We start from the raw sequence: 17,057 nt of genomic DNA on the forward strand, positions 1-17,057 counted from the left end.
CCAATGTTCACCAAACTTCAGTAGTTCTTATCCAATGTTTACCAAACTTTAGTAATTTCTTACCCAATGTTCAACAAACTTTAGTAGTTCTTATTCATGTTCACCAAACTTCAGTAGTTCTTATCCAGTGTTCACCAAACTTCAGTAATTTCTTACCCAATGTTCACCAAACTTCAGTATTTCTTATCCATTGTTCACCAAACTTCAGTAAGTTTTTACCCATTGTTCACCAGCTTTCAGTATTTCTTATCCAATGTTCACCAAACCCGGTCACAAGGTTTGTGTGCTTGATATCTTGGACAAGACAGGTAACCAGCTGGATATTCCCAATCACTTGATTTATGGTCCTTTAATTACTTAAAAATGTGAATGTTGACAGTGTCCATTTAATTACTAAACCACTTTTTATGCAATGTTAACCCAACTTTGTCACAATATAAATGGGTACATTATCTTGGTCAAGTTCAGTAAACAGCCAGTCTATGTTACTCTGGAGTGAGTCAAAATTGACGAGTATTCTGTTCAGTATGTAGACTAATTTTGAAATCAAAAGTAATTTTCTATGAGGGGCATTTATTATAACAGGTTTGCCATCCCTGTTTTACTATTTCATCGAACACTTGTACTGGTTAATGTTCATTTTAATAGTTATTCAAGGCAACAAATGTTAAACTGGATGCCTTATTCTTGGTTTTTTTTTTAATTGTAAGGGTAATAAAGTATTGGAATACAAAACTTTTTTTAAATTGCTTAAGCATAGAGTACCACAAAGCCCGGCCTGTAAACTTCGAAGAACAATTATGTAGATGTAATGAATTTGAATCTTGTGATTTACTGCATTTGCAACACCTCCTACTGGGTGTGTAGATATATGGTGAAAAATGGCAGAAGTTATAACATTCATTTTAGTTATTCCTATACTCTACAATTCAAATACGGCCTTTTAAGAAAATGCTGAATAATTTGAAATCATAATATTCTTTGGGGACTATTCTTCGTGAATTTCATTGTCAAGTCAATCCACGAAATTTAATCCCAATGATCAAGTAAAATTCCCATTCTTTTATGTTCAGAAGTTGAAATATCCCCACGAAATGCCGTTTTGACCAAAACCACGAAATTTTATGCCCACGAAATTAAATGATTTTACAATAGAATCTCTTGGAAAAAGAATTTTATGCATTTGTTACTACATTTTTCCAGATGTCCAAAGCCAACCAGTAAAGCTATGGAGAAAAACAAAGAGAAAGCATGGTTAGTATGAATGTAATTACCTTCTTTTAATCCAGAATATTTTCTTTAACAAAGAGTAAAATGTACAAGCCAGTGAACAATCTAGTTAACAGCTGCATAGCTTAATTGACAGTGTGGTGACATACAGTGTATGTTGTCCCCAGCTGGCTTGAAACATGATGTACTACACATCTTCAAACCAAGTATGCATTGCTAGCCTGCTGTGTTCATTTTAATCTCACCTGAAATGTAGACACAGCGGCACCTGGCATCTGCTGTCTGTCAGCAGGGCAAGCTTTTGTGATAACTTGATGTGCGTTGTGCATCTGTAAACAATTTCTTGTCTTCATGATAGTGGTTTCATTTATGATTTGATTTTAACCAAACTTGCATACAACTTTTATCACCATAAAATCTGGGTTCATTTTTTTTTTTAACCAGCAATATCCCACTATCGATTCCAGAGTTACAGCCCCTGAAAGCGCAAAAATAGGCTATTTGTCTTGTCTGCACAATAGTGGTTTCATTAATGATTTAATTTAAACCAGTCATGTACACAACTTGTATCATCATAAGATCTCAGTTTCTTTCTGGAACTAGCCATATTTCACTGTGGGTTCCAGAGTAACAGCCCCTGAATAAGGCAACAATTGGCTATTTTGACCATGTCTGCACAATAGTGGTTTCATTTATGATTCGATTTTAACCAAACTTGCATATAACTTGTATCACCATAAGATCTGGGTTCTTTTTAGCTCGACTATTCGAAGAATAGTCTAGCTATTCTACTCACCCTGGCTATCATTTAAAGGCATATAGCTTTGAAACTTATTTATTCTTTTTCTAGGTCAATTACCAACCTCACTGGGTCAAGTTCCATAACTCTAACATGTATTTTGAGCAAATTATGCCCCCTTTTGGACTTAGAAAATTCTGGTTAAAGTTTTACATGCAAGTTACTATCTCCAAAACTAATGCAGATATTGAATTGAAACTTCACATGTGTCTTCGGGGTTATAAAACTAGTTGATAGCACCAAGTCCCATAACTCTGACCTTCATTTTGGCCAAATTATGCCCCCTTTTGGACTTAGAAAATTCTGGTTAAAGTTTTGCGTGCAAGTACATACAGCTATTACTAAAAGGCATATAGATTTGAAACTTATTTTTTCTTTTTCTAGATCAATTACCTACCTCACTGGGTCAAGTCCCATAACTCTGACATGTATTTTGGCCAAATTATGCCCCCTTTTGGACTTAGAAAATTCTGGTTGAAGTTTTGCATGCAAGTACATACAGCTATTACTAAAAGGCATATAGATTTGAAACTTATTTTTTCTTTTTCTAGATCAATTACCTAACTCACTTGGTCAAGTCCCATAACTCTGACATGTATTTTGGCCAAATTATGCCCCCTTTTGGACTTAGAAAATCCTGGTTAAAGTTTTACATGCAAGTAACTATCTCCAAAACTACTACAGATATTAAATTGAAACATCACATGTGTCTTCTGGGTTATAAAACTAGTTGATAGCACCAAGTCCCATAACTCTGACATGTATTTTGGGCAAATTATGCCCCCTTTTGGACTTAGAAAATCCTGGTTAAAGTTTTGCGTGCAAGTACATACAGCTATTACCAAAAGGCATATAGCTTTGAAACTTATTTATTCTTTTTCTAGGTCAATAACCAACCTCACTGGGTCAAGTTCCATAACTCATAACATGTATTTTGAGCAAATTATGCCCCCTTTTGGACTTAGAAAATTCTGGTTAAAGTTTTACATGCAAGTTACTATCCCCAAAACTAATGCAGATTTTGAATTGAAACTTAACATGTTTCTTCGGGGTTATTAAACAAGTTGATAGCATCAAGTCCCATAACTCGGATATGTATTTTGGTCAAATTATGTCCCCTTTCGAACTTAATACTCTTTTGATATTTAACATTTTGGGTAATAATTTCCTGCTTCTGTGACAATATTTTGAATAGTCGAGCTTGGCTGTCTTACGGACAGCTCTTGTTTTATGAACCAGCCACATCACACTATGAAATTCAGAGTTACAGCCCGTGAAATGGCAAAATAGGCTATTTGTCTGCAAGATAGTGGTTTCATTAATGGTTTGATTTTAACCAAACTTGTACACAACTTGTATCATCATAAGATCTCAGTACCTTTCAGGAACCAGCCACATTTCATTATGGGTTTCAGTTACAGCCCCTGAAAATGGCAACAGTTGGTTATTTTGGCCTTGTCTGCACAACTGTGGTTTCATTAATGATTTGGTTTTAATCAAACTTGTACACAACTTGTATAATCATAAGATTTCAGTTCCTTTTGTTTTCATTGTAATTTTCAGAGCTTCAACCCCTGAAATGGCAACAATTGGCTATTTTGGCCTTGTCTGCACAAAAGTGGTTTTATTTATGATATGGTTTCAATCAAACTTGCGCACAACTTGTATTACCATAAGAACTTGGTTCTTTTCTTGAACCAGCCATATCCCACCATCAGTTTAAAAGTAACTGCCCCTGAAAGGGCAACAATTGGCTATTTTGGTCTTGTCTGCACGATATTGGTTTCATTTGTGATTTTATGTTAAGCAAACTTGCACACAACTTGAATCACCATAAGATCTTGGTTCCTTCCTTTAACCAGCCATTTCCCACCATGTGTTCCAGAGTTATGGCCCCTGAAATGGCAAAAATTGGCTATATGGGTCTTGTCTGCATGATAGTGGTTTCATTTGTGATTTTATTTTAACCAAACTTGTACACAACTTGTATCATCATAAAATCTCGGTTCCTTTCTTGAACCAGCCATATTTCACTATGGGTTCCAGAGATACTGCCCCTGTGCATCCACAAACTTTGTTCTCATGCATGGAGGGATTTTAATATAGCTTGGCACAAATGTTCACCATTATGAGAGTTTCATGCACAAGAACCAGGTCCCTTGGTCTAAGGTCAAGGTCACACTTAGAATTCAAAGATCAAATTCAAAAATGTCTTTGTTCGGAACATGTCTTCTTCATGCACAGATGGATTTTGATGCAACTTGGCACAAATGTCCACCATCATGAGATGGAATGTCATGCGCAAGAACCAGGTCCTAAGATCAAGGTCACACTTAGAAGTCATAGGTCAAATTCAAGAATGACTTTTTCCGGAACATTACTTCTTCATGCATTGAGGGATTTTTAGCTCGACTATACCAAGTATAAGGCGAGCTATCCTACTCGCCCCAGCATCGGCGTCTTTCCGCGTCCCCGCCTTGGTTAAAGATTTTTTACACTTTCTCTTTTTTCAACTTATCTCTGTAATTACTTCATGGATTTTATTCAAACTTGAAATACTTACTGCTCATCATCATCCACGTCATCTGACGTAAAGGCCAAAACTCTGGCACCAATATTTCATGAATTATCCCCCCTTTCACTTAGATTTGCACTTTCACTCCATCTCTGTTATTAGCTCATCTGATTTTTTGAAAAAAAATGATGAGTTATTGTCATCACTTGAGCGGTTGTCGGCGTCGGCGTCGGCGTTGCCTGGTTAAGTTTTATGTTTAGGTCAGCTTTTCTCCTAAACTATCAAAGCTATTGCTTTGAAACTTGGAATACTTGTTCACCATCATAAGCTGACCCTGTATAGCAAGAAACATAACTCCATCTTGCTTTTTGCAAGATTTATGGCCCCTTTTGTACTTAGAAAATATCAGATTTCTTGGTTAAGTTTTATGTTTAGGTCAACTTTTCTCCCAAACTATCAAAGCTATTGCTTTGAAACTTGGAATACTTGTTCACCATCATAAGCTGACCCTGTACAGCAAGAAACATAACTCCATCTTGCTTTTTGCAAGATTTATTGCCCCTTTTGGACTTAGAAAATCAGTTTTCTTGGTTAAGTTTTATGTTTAGGTCAGCTTTTATCCTAAACTATCAAAGCTATTGCTTTAAAACTTGCAACACTTGTTCACCATCATAAGTTGACCCTGTACAGCAAGAAACATAACTCCATCCTGCTTTTTGCAAGATTTATGGCCCCTTTTGGACTTAGAAAATATCAGATTTCTTGGTTAAGTTTTATGTTTAGGTCAACTTTTTCTCTTAAACTATCAAAGCTATTGCTTTGAAACTTGCAACACTTGTTCACCATCATAAGCTGACCCTGTACAGCAAGCAGCGTAACTCCATCCTGATTTTTGCAATAATTATTGCCCCTTTTGGACTTAGAAAATCATTTTCTTGGTTGAGTATTATGTTTAAGTCAACTTTTCTCATAAACTATCAAAGCTATTGCTTTAAAACTTGCAACAGTTTTTCACCATCATAAGTGGACACTGTACATCAAGAAACATAACTCTATCCTGCTTTTTGCAAGAATGATGGCCCTTTTTAGACTTAGAAAATCATGGGTAGGACAATATTTCTATTACACAAAAAAAATCAGATGAGCGTCAGCACCCGCAAGGCGGTGCTCTTGTTACTTAATGGATTTGATTCAAACTTAAAATTGTTGTTCAACATCATCACCCACATCATATGACACAAGGTGCATAACTCTGGCACCATTTTTTCATGAATTATTCCTCCTTTTTACTTAGAATTTCAGGTTAAAGTTTTGGTGCACTTTCACTCTACTTCTGTTACTACTGAATGGATTTGATTCAAATTTAAAATAGTTGTTCAGCATCATCACCCACATCATATGACACAAGATGCACAATTTTTCATGAATTATTACCCTTTTTACTTAGAATTTCAGGTTAAAGTTTTATGCACTTTCACTCTATCTCTGTTATTACTGAATGGATCTGATTCAAACTTAAACAATTGTTCAGCAGCATTACCCTTATCATATGACACAAGGTGCATAACTCTGGGACCAATTTTTCATGAATTATTTCCCCTTTTTACTTAGAATTTTAGGTTTAAGTTTTGATGCACTTTCACTCTGTCTCTGTTATTACTGAATGGATTTGATTCAAACTTAAAATAGTTGTTCAACATCATCACCCACACAATATGACACAAGGTGCATAACTCTGGCACCAATATTTAATGAATTATGCCCCTTTTTGCTTAGGATATACTTATATAGTGTTTTGATACATTTTATCTTTACCTCTCTTATTATCTTAAGTTGATATTTTTGACATAGACTTAGGCTGTTGTGCAATATCTTCATCCACAATTGGAGTCATTAAACACTCCAGTGACAGCTCTAGATTCCTCAGATGTGCCCAGTTTCACTATCCAGCATCGAAATAGTCGAGGGCGCTGTCTCCTGTGACAGCTCTTGTGATGTAACTTGGCACAAATGTTCAGCACCATGAGGCACTCATGTTTTAGAGTTGCTTCCCTTTGTTATAACTATAATTAGCTTATATTGTAACCTTTTTTATTACTGGCCATAGGGAAAATCAAGACCACTTTCCTGCATTTCAAAATGCATTTTATATCCAACTTTTAGGCGTATTTTGACTTATCTCTGTCTGAATAGGAGTTTTGTGCGGGCTTATATTAGGGCTGGGATGTTTTTAAAATTTTGGAACTGGTTAATCTTTTGTATGAAATCGAATCGAACCAGTTAATTGGCCGCTTTTTAAAAGGCTATTTTCTTTCTTGATGACCATATGAGGGTACTTCCAGCTGCTGACTTCAGGAAGAACTTATGGATTTTATCGTTTGCAGGCAGTGTGCATTTTGGTGTATTTCACTTTAGATATATCATGACAGGCAAATCCAAGACTTCTGTATTGATTATGTTCAAGTTGATGTAATTTAGCGGAAATATACTGCAGGTGTATGTACTGGTCAAAGAAATGTATAAAGATAAGGTACCATTCGTGAAGTTTGTTGTTTGAGAACGATTAGCGGTTTTGCAAAATTGAAACTGGTTTCACTTAGTAATCAAATCGGATCCCGTTAACCGAGTAATTGTCCTAATCCTAGCTTATATTATATAGACTTGTTTTTAGGATTAACTTCCCTTTGTTGTTACTACATGTAACTTCGATTATAACTTATTTATAATTGGCCAAAAAATTCCATATGCAAATACAGGTGCTAGTGTAAAAAATGCTATTATGGGTGTATATTGTAACATTCTGGGACTCTTGTTTCCCTATAGATATATATTGGAAACTTTTGAAATGTTCTTGTCAGAAACAGCAGGCCAAATTTTAAAACATTACACAAATGTTTCTTGGATATTTACTGATGATATTGGGGTTTGACTGTCTACCATAATTGTTTATGGCCTTGCCTGGGTATGTGACATATATATAATATATATTTATTTAAAAGAAACTTTGAATATCTTCTCTGAATCCACAATAGCTAGAGCGTTGGTATTTATATAAACCCAACTCTGTACTTGTACCATTATGTTGAAGTCTTACATAGGTGAGCACTTTAGGGTCATTGACCCACTTGTTTAAGAATATTGATGTTTCTAAATATGTATTGATGTTTTATCCACTCTTTTGCTTAGATATTATATCGATATCATTTCTGTTGATGCCTTCCCTAGTTATAGAAGAAGTTCAAATGGTAAATCTGGGAAAATTCCATCATAAAAAAGTTCTTAGGTAAATTGTTTAAGGTACTTTAAAGAGCAAATTTACTCTCATTTCAGTGACCAGAGTTCCATGGACAATAGAAGAACTGGAAGAAATTCAGAACTACTTTTCAGACTGCCTGTCATTGCAGAAAAGTTGCCCTGGAAAAAAAGATTGTCTTGCTGCTTTGGCAAAGAGTAAATCCAACAGTGGACACATTTGGAAGAGACAGTGGGAAACAGTGAAGAAGAAAGTGTCACATTTAATGACACAGGCCAAAAATGCTGGCAAAGTTTGATTTTGTGGCATCAAGGACAAAAACTTGTAGACAAAAATGCTGAACTCAGAAGTGTTTTGAAATATCATAGTTAACAAAACCTAAAACTAGAATTCAGATAAAATCTGCTCTATAATTTCTTCAAGCATGAGATAAATTATATGAAATTTCTGAACATGTTATGGATTTTATTAGCTCACCTGTTAACACTTCTTTTCAAATGACATCTTTGAAACCTTGTGTAATTCTTAATTGCAAAATTAAATAGATTTTAAAACTTGAGTCTTGTTCTTTACATATAACCAAGATTATCCTAGAGTTCCAAACCTTTCTTTGTGGAGTTAGTTCCCCCACTATTAGAAGAATATGTCAAGCAAAAGTACTTGCACTGTAATCTGTGTCGGATTGTTAAAATTTGTTTCATAAATACAGAATCAGGTTAAAGTTTGCATGCAACTTTATTATCAATGCAAATACGACTGTGTTTGATTAAAACTTCTTACTTGTAAGCTTTCCTATCAGTTTACAACTATTTGAACCAAGCTGCATAACTCTTGGTTACATTCTGTGTGAATTAAACTTTTTATACGAGTACAAACGAAGTTTGCGGGTGTATATAGGAGTGAGCTTGTTGGTATGTCAATCCGTTGATTTTCAGTTTCCAGACAACAACTCATGAAAGGCTTGACAGATTTAAATGATGTTTGGTACACAGCTATTAAATCATAAACTTGAAGTACAGGTCAGGTTCAAATTTTAGTTCAGTAGGCCAAAGGTCAAGGTCACAATGACCTGGAACAGTAGTACAGTTCCCAGATGATAAACTGAGAATGCTTGTGCCTAGGATCATAAATTTTGCTACACAGGTGTAACATCTTAAAATACAGGTCAAGGGTCAAGGTCACAATGACCTGGAACAGTTAAACAGTTTTCGGATGATAACGAGAACACTTGGGCCAAGGATAATAAACAGGTGTAACATCATAAAATACAGGTCAAGGTCGATTTTTAGGTCAGTAGGCCAGAGGTCAAGGTCACAATGACCTGGAACAGTTGAACAGTTCCCATATGATAAATTGAGAATGCCTGTGCCTAGGATTATTAATTTTGCTACACAGGTGTAACATCTTAAAATATAGGTCAAGGGTCAAGGTCACAGTGACCTGGAACACTTAAACAGTTTCCAGATGATAATGAGAACGCTTGGGCCAAGGATCATAAACAGGTGTAACATCATAAAACAGGTCAAGTTAAACATTGTGGTCAGAGGTCAAGGTCAAAATGACCAGCAACAATTGAACGGTCATAAGACTTGAGAATGCCTGGGCCTAGGATCATAAATTTTTGTACACCTGTAAAATCATAAAATACAGACCAAGTTCGACTTTGAGGTCAAGGGCCAAAATCACAATGACCCGGAACAGTTAAACGGTTTTCAGATGATAACTTAAAAATGTTTGGGCCTGGGATCATGAAAGTTGATAGGGAGGTTGGTCATGGACATCAGATGACACTTATTGATTTTGAGGTCAGTATGTCGAAGATCAAGGTCACAGTGACACGGAACATTTAAACCATTTTCAGATAATAACTTTGGAATGCTTGGGACTGGTATCTAAAAGTTGACAGGATGGTTGGTCATGACCAGCAGATGACCCCTGCTGATTTTAGAGCAGTAGGTCAATGGTCAAGTTTACATTGACCTGGAACAGTAAACTATTTCCTGACGATAAATTGAGAACGCTTGGGCTTAGGATCAAAAACCTTCATAGAGAAGTTATCATGACCAGCAGATAACCCCTATTGAATTTTAGGTCAGTAGGTCGAAGGTCAAGGCCACAGGGACACAGAACAGTTCAAATATTTCCGGACGATAACTTCAGAACTCTTGGGCCTAGGATGATTGAAGTTTATAGGTTGGGCAAAACCAGCAGAATACACCTATTCATTTTTAGGTCAGTAAGTCAAAGGTGAAAGTCGCAGTGACCCGGAATAGTTAAACCATTTCCTGACGATACCTTAGAACGCTTGGGCCTAGGATCACAAAACTTAAAAAGAAGGTTGATCATGACCAGCAGATGGCCCCTATTGATTTTGAAGTTCGACTTTGCCATTGGCATACTTCCGTAACAAGGCTGTATTGTTATGGTATAATTTGTCACTCCTGTGATAGCTGTAGTTTGACTTAGAAAAGCAGGGCCCCATGTGGTTCTGGGACGATCGGTGTATGAAAAGAAATTGAACCACTGCCTTACCCTGTATGATCGTAAGAAGCGACTAATAGGGCCTTAACACTTGGTTTTGCAGTAACTGTGATTCCAGCACGTATGCAAATTTTGATTCCATACCTTATGTTTTTATTTCGATGTAAATGAGATGTGGAACCAAAATTTGTAGTCCTATTTGACGCCATATAACCTGTACCGTGTTGGTGCGCCGTAAAACCCAAATAATTAGAAAAGAAGGGTCAAGTTTGCATGCAATGTGATATTTAAAGCACCTATCCCGAAAACCATTTAAGGTGTTTTATTGAATCTTTCTATAGCCCACTCTAACCATCAGATCTATGCAGATTTTATCAAAAAGTATAGACTGTGGCTGGTCAAAGTAAACGGAACGGTTCTTCAGTTCATCATTTTGGTCATTCTGTTAACTGTTATGGTTTTAGAAGAATAAAGCCCTACATCAACCTTGTTTGACTACTGTGTATGATGTTCGTTTTATATGGATATTTAAGTTCAAAGACAGTTTGAATGGAAAATTGCTGTTGTTAAATATCTATGGGCAGTAAGTCCTTTCATCAAATAACTATTTCTATACAGTCATTTTACTTTTAATTTGAAAAGTTTGCAATTGGAAAAAATCAGCTGAACAACTGTAACGCCCAGCAGCTTATGCCAGTGTTGTTTTTTATGGTTAAAACCATGCCCCAGTGCCAGTATTGGCTTCGCCATGGGGTTGATCGTTTGTTTTAAATTGGCTTTTATGGGAAAATCTTTTAAACTCTTGTAGCAAGGGGCAGAGGTCCTTTATTAATGTATCAGGTACCCTTTTGAGTCAGTTGAGTGATATAGGGTCACCATGGCTCTCTTGTTAGTATGAAATGTTTATCTCGTGTTTGACACAATGGGAGTGAAATAAAACCTTTACATAATTTTGGTATAACACTAGTGAAATAAATCTACACTGACGTCGTTTCAGTATAGGAGAAGTTTGTCAGATTGACTCTGAAAAAGTCTGTAATGTGTAAATAAAGAAACATTTCTTTATGTTTCAGTAGGAAAAGCCAACATAAAAAGAAATATTACATTTTGTCTTGCCATATTGAAGAAATTATTGAATTCGTAAAAATGCTTGGCAGAGCCTCGAAGTTTGTTTAGCTCGTTTGATAATTTCAGTATGAAAAATACACTTGTGTAATATCCTGTATCTATAGTTTTCTTAAAAATTAAAGGAATCGTTCTCTGTAGTGTAGCAAAGGCTTCTGAAATAAATGTATATAGACAACACCATTTGAAAATCTTCTTATAAGAAACCAATGGCCAGATGTTTTCACATCTATTTTAATTACTTTATCATCTATCAAATCAGATATTTATGTCATCTGTAAAAAATTAAGTTGGCTATGTTGTATTGTCCTTACTGCATTTTTTGACGAAGTCAAGGACAATAACTCTGATCATCAGAGTGAAATCCAAACCAAATTTCAGACGCATAAATTCAGAGTCTGAAATAGTATTCCGACATGGCTTCATGACTCTAGGTGAAACCATTTTGATATACATGCAACAAAAATTTTAAGTACTTTAGGAGTATTTTTCACTAAGTCGAGGACCATAACTCTGATCTGACTAAGGGAAAATCCAAAGGAACACCAGGTGAACAACTTCAAATAAACTGGCTCCTGTTTGTTTTGTCATTTTTCTCTTTTTCTTCATTATCAGGGAAGTACCTCCAACAGGCTGTTTTGTTTTAACACAGTTTATTGCCACTGGCTTCGAACATAGGGGCTGTGTTGTTCAGCCATCAGGAAAAAATGTTCCATTGTAAAGGCTTAAAACTTACTTAAAAATATTTGCAGTATCTATAGAAAATAATCACGCAGCCTGGGAGACAGGCTCAACTTCACATACAGTATAATTATGTTAAATACTTTATTAGATGTATGTGACACAAACTTATATGCCTTTTTATGCACATTTTGACTAAGTCAAAGGCTATACCTCTCGTCTTGCAGAGTTAAATCCGAAATAAAATTCTGATGCACAACTTAACATGCTGAATAATATACAGTATTCCTATAATGTTTCATAAACCTAAGTAAAACACTTTGAGATACATATGACACAAATATTTTATGTATATTTGTTACTAATTTAAGAGCTATAACTCTGTTGTGGCTGTGTGAAATCGCAGTGAATATATCATGTCAAGGGGAAGAATGAAACATCTTTCTAGTCCAGTCTATAGTGTAGTTTGTTGTTTTGAGTAAATTTATGCTCTCTGGCATACATCACTATCATTCAAGTCTCTTGCAGTTTGGAAATATAAATAAATACATAGTAGAAGTGTTTTAAAACTTGTATCTTTTTTCTGAATCTACTGCATTTAAATATTGAACGTGCGCCAAAATTCTGCATTTTAGGCAACATTAACGAATATTTCTGACCTGTAAAATTCTTCGAATTGTCTTCAATTTTCAATCTTCCTCACGGATCATTGCTGATAACAGAGTGCCGATTAAGAGATAGAAACTACAAGCGGCCACCGCAAAAATAGATCAACAGTAAACTTATTGATAACAGTAATAATTATTATGATATCTCTGGTTTCACCAATTGCTTGACGGGTCAACTTACCTTTAATTTGCTACATTGAAAATTTATTCCACGTTTTGACTGTTGATAGATTTCTTCATTTTCATTACCAGGATCCATAATAAAAACTAAACTTTGAATTTCAATATTGTTTTATAGACACTGTTAGAATTTATCCATTGTTCATTATTGATTGTTGAAGAAATTACATTGTTAGAATTTGTGATATGAAATAAAATTTGTATAACCGCAAATTTTAGGTCTTTATTGCACTTCTAAAGTTTGTCGTTTGATTGCAAATGTCTATCTATTATGGCCAAGCATCTGCCTGTAAGTCTGGGTAGCGGGTCAAGTTGAAGAGAGACCTGCTTTTGAGACGGCAGTTTGTCAAACGATGGTTACCCTGGATCATGAAACTTAAATAGGATTAGGAAAGTAGTGCTACCCAGTGTCTGTAAGTGTATCACACATGTTTGGTCATTCAAGAGAACACTTATACCTTCATTTTACTTTTCACTCATTTTCTCTCTAAGCCAGATTTATGCTTGTAAGATCTTAATATAAGTAAAATAGCAATACATTTTATTTATTTCTAGAATTTTCTCAGACTGGATTGGACAAAGATTTGCACGAGGAAAGGGATTACGTAGCAGAATTTCCACATGGATACAGGATGTATGCGGGCAATAAAATTGTTGTTATTCCTCAAGCTACATCGGATCAGCCAAGCCAAAATAAAACCACTACCGCATTAAAACAACCAACATTTATTACCATAGATGAATCTGATAAAGACAAGTTCATAAATGACTCGAGAAATATAAACACACTTAAAAAGAATGAGTCAGCTGTCAGACAGTTCCAGAGGTGAATTTCATGTTTGTTAAATGTTGAAGAATAACAGTTACTAGATTTTCAAATGTTTAGATTTTTAACTAAGCAAATTGTTTTCGTATTATTTGTTTTAATTTGAAATGGTGTGTCAACTTAAATTTTAGAATATTCATAAATGAAATGTTCTTCAATTCGAATGCCATACCTAGTAAATGCTTAGTTTTGTCATGGTAGAACATTTCTTTAACCTTTAGCCTGCTGGCGCCAAGCGATTTTGCCTTTGCGACCAGTACAGACCAAGATCAGCCTGCACATCCGTGCAGTCTGTTCGCTATTCAGGCAGTTAATTTTCAGTGAACACCCCTTTAAATAATAAGTGCTATTGCCCAAACTGAATGATGGACCAGTCCCTTTCAGAAATTTAGCAGGCTAAAGGTTAATATATGGTTTTAGGAGCTCAGTTTATTTTAAAGAATGTAATACAAAGTAATCAAATTATTTGGAAAGACTAAGACTAAATGTATCTCTTCTCCTTATAGAATATGCTCATAGTTCTTAAATTGCAGGAATGATGTATGAAATGTCTCATTAAAATTCGTTTACTTAAATGCTGTTCAGATTAAGTACTGTACGTAACGCATTTAATGTTGCAGGTGGCTGTCGAGTGAACCTAGGCATGTGACAGTTGAGCTAACCGAGATTCCCGTAGAAAGGTTGGACGACTATATTGGCTCCTTCCTACTGTCAATTAGGAAAGCAGATGGATCCAACTATGAACCTGATACTCTCACCAGTTACCACCGTGGAATTGATCGGTATTTACGTGAACAAAACTATCCCTTTAGCATGGTAAATGACCGTGAATTTTCCTCATCAAGGGCTGTTCTAGCAGCTAAACGCAAAGAGTTGAAGATGATTGGGAAAGGAGGTCGCCCGAACGCAGCCAAGCCACCCACAACAGATATGCAAATACTGTTAAAAGAGAAGAAATGCATTGGATTCGATACCCCACAGCAGCTGATAAACAAAATGTGGCTCAATAATACAACGTTGTTTGGACTTCGGATGGGTACAGAACACCATAATCTTCGCTGGGGGGATATCACACTGAAAACAGATGCAGACGGGACTGATTACCTTGAATTCAAGGGGCGTGGCAATAAACCAAGAACTGTCTCAAGTCAGCTTGCTTTCAAATCAAAACCTTATTCACAGGAGTCTCTTGAAAGTTGTCCGATATATTCTTACAAGGAATTCACGAGAAGGCGTCCAGATGATTCATGCACGCCCGAGTCACCCTTCTATCTGGCTATAAACCGCACTAGACGGCCAGATGCTGAAGTGTGGTATAAAAACGAACCTTTAGGTGAAAACAGGGTGCGTGTTTTGATGAGGAAATTGACACAAAAAGTCAGTGATGGAAAGACCAATCAGTAGGCTTGAAAAATTATTTGCATAATATAAATGCATACTTACCTCGCTTTATTGCAAACAGTATTTTAAGACCTGCCCTGTATTAAACACGAGTTCCACAACCATGTCTTATACAACGCCCACGTACCAGGTGTTACTTTGTTAAGGTTTAACTTCATATGTGGAAGTTATTCTTAAAACTTAATAACTGCAAGATCGTTATGCCTTATCTGAAACCGATTCAAGGAATGTACATGCATTGTGACACAGAATTTTAACATTGAAAATAATTTTTCAGAGGTTAAACAGCCAGATAATTTATCTACCAGTTCTGAAAAAATCCTAATGTGATAGTTTCACTCATTCTTATTAGCTCATCTGATTTTTTGAAAAAAAATGATGAGTTATTGTCATCACTTGAGCGGTTGTCGGCGTCGGCGTCGGCGTCGGCGTCGGCGTCGGCGTTGCCTGGTTAAGTTTTATGTTTAGGTCAGCTTTTCTCCTAAACTATCAAAGCTATTGCTTTGAAACTTGGAATACTTGTTCACCATCATAAGCTGACCCTGTATAGCAAGAAACATAACTCCATCTTGCTTTTTGCAAGATTTATGGCCCCTTTTGTACTTAGAAAATATCAGATTTCTTGGTTAAGTTTTATGTTTAGGTCAACTTTTCTCCTAAACTATCAAATCAATTGCTTTGAAACTTGGCATACTTGTTCACCATCATAAGCAGACCCTGTACATCAAGAAACATAACTCCATCTTGCTTTTTGCAAGAATTATTGCCCCTTTTGGACTTACAAAATCAGTTTTCTTGGTTAAGTTTTATGTTTAGGTCAGCTTTTGTCCTAAACTATCAAAGCTATTCCTTTAAAACTTGCAACACTTGTTCACCATCATAAGCTGACCCTGTACAGCAAGAAACATAACTCCATCCTGCTTTTTGCAAGATTTATGGCCCCTTTTGGACTTAGAAAATATCAGATTTCTTGGTTAAGTTTTATGTTTAGGTCAACTTTTTCTCTTAAACTATCGAAGCTATTGCTTTAAAACTTGCAACTCTTGTTCACCATCATAAGCTGACCCTGTACAGCAAGCAACATAACTCCATCCTGCTTTTTGCAATAATTATTGCCCTTTTTGGACTTAGAAAAATCATTTTCTTGCTTGAATATTATGTTTAAGTCAACTTTTCTCATAAACTATCAAAGCTATTGCTTTAAAACTTGCAACAGTTTTTCACCATCATAAGTGGACACTGTACATCAAGAAACATAACTCTATCCTGCTTTTTGCAAGAGTGATGGTCCTTTTTAGAATTAGAAAATCATGGGTAGGACAATATTTCTATTATACAAAAAAAATCAAATGAGCGTCAGCACCCGCAAGGCGATGCTCTTGTTTAAATATTAGACCAGTTAGAAACACTTGAGTGTTTGTTCATGATTTTATATACATGTATATTTAAAGGAGAGTATATTACGTTGAATTGAGTTGAAAATTCATGAAAAGGTTCCGTTATTTATATAACTCTGGGATGTTTCTAGAATAGTAGAATCACTTCTGCTTACATACAAGTATATGTTAGTTTGTATTCCCGTGATACTTTTATTAAATGAATGAATTTCTTTACCAGACGAGTTCATAATCTTTTCTAACTAAAATGAAAACAAATAATAGGCAGAGTTTACTTATTTCATGCGCACCTCATGTGAACTAAGCTTTACAAAATCCACCTGCCGAATAGGGCACCCTAGATCACATAGTTATTGTAACTTTTGTATTAACTATTAATTAGTTTTAAAGATGGCAGTTCAGTCAGGATTATTATTTTTCTGCAGAGACATTTTAAGATACAGATGCCCGGTACGCACTCTTCCCTAAAATAGTCTATTTTCAGAAACAAATTTTAAATAT

The 17,057-nt window shown here is 35.5% G+C and overlaps 1 protein-coding gene across 1 annotated transcript in view; it reads left to right on the forward strand.

Annotated features, from left to right (window-relative positions):
- The window catches only part of LOC123541348 (uncharacterized protein KIAA1958-like), a 38,252-nt gene extending 21,477 nt beyond the window's left edge, over positions 1–16,775 (forward strand). Inside the window, exons 6-7 of the mRNA XM_053525947.1 lie at positions 13,488–13,758; positions 14,379–16,775. Of these exons, the coding sequence (XP_053381922.1) occupies positions 13,488–13,758; positions 14,379–15,162 (1,055 nt within the window). The 3' untranslated portion in view covers positions 15,163–16,775. The remainder of the gene's footprint in view (positions 1–13,487; positions 13,759–14,378) is intronic.
- The last annotated feature ends 282 nt before the right edge of the window (positions 16,776–17,057 follow it).

This window comes from Mercenaria mercenaria, chromosome 16 (assembly GCF_021730395.1).
Source record: "Mercenaria mercenaria strain notata chromosome 16, MADL_Memer_1, whole genome shotgun sequence".
Taxonomy (NCBI): domain Eukaryota; kingdom Metazoa; phylum Mollusca; class Bivalvia; order Venerida; family Veneridae; genus Mercenaria; species Mercenaria mercenaria.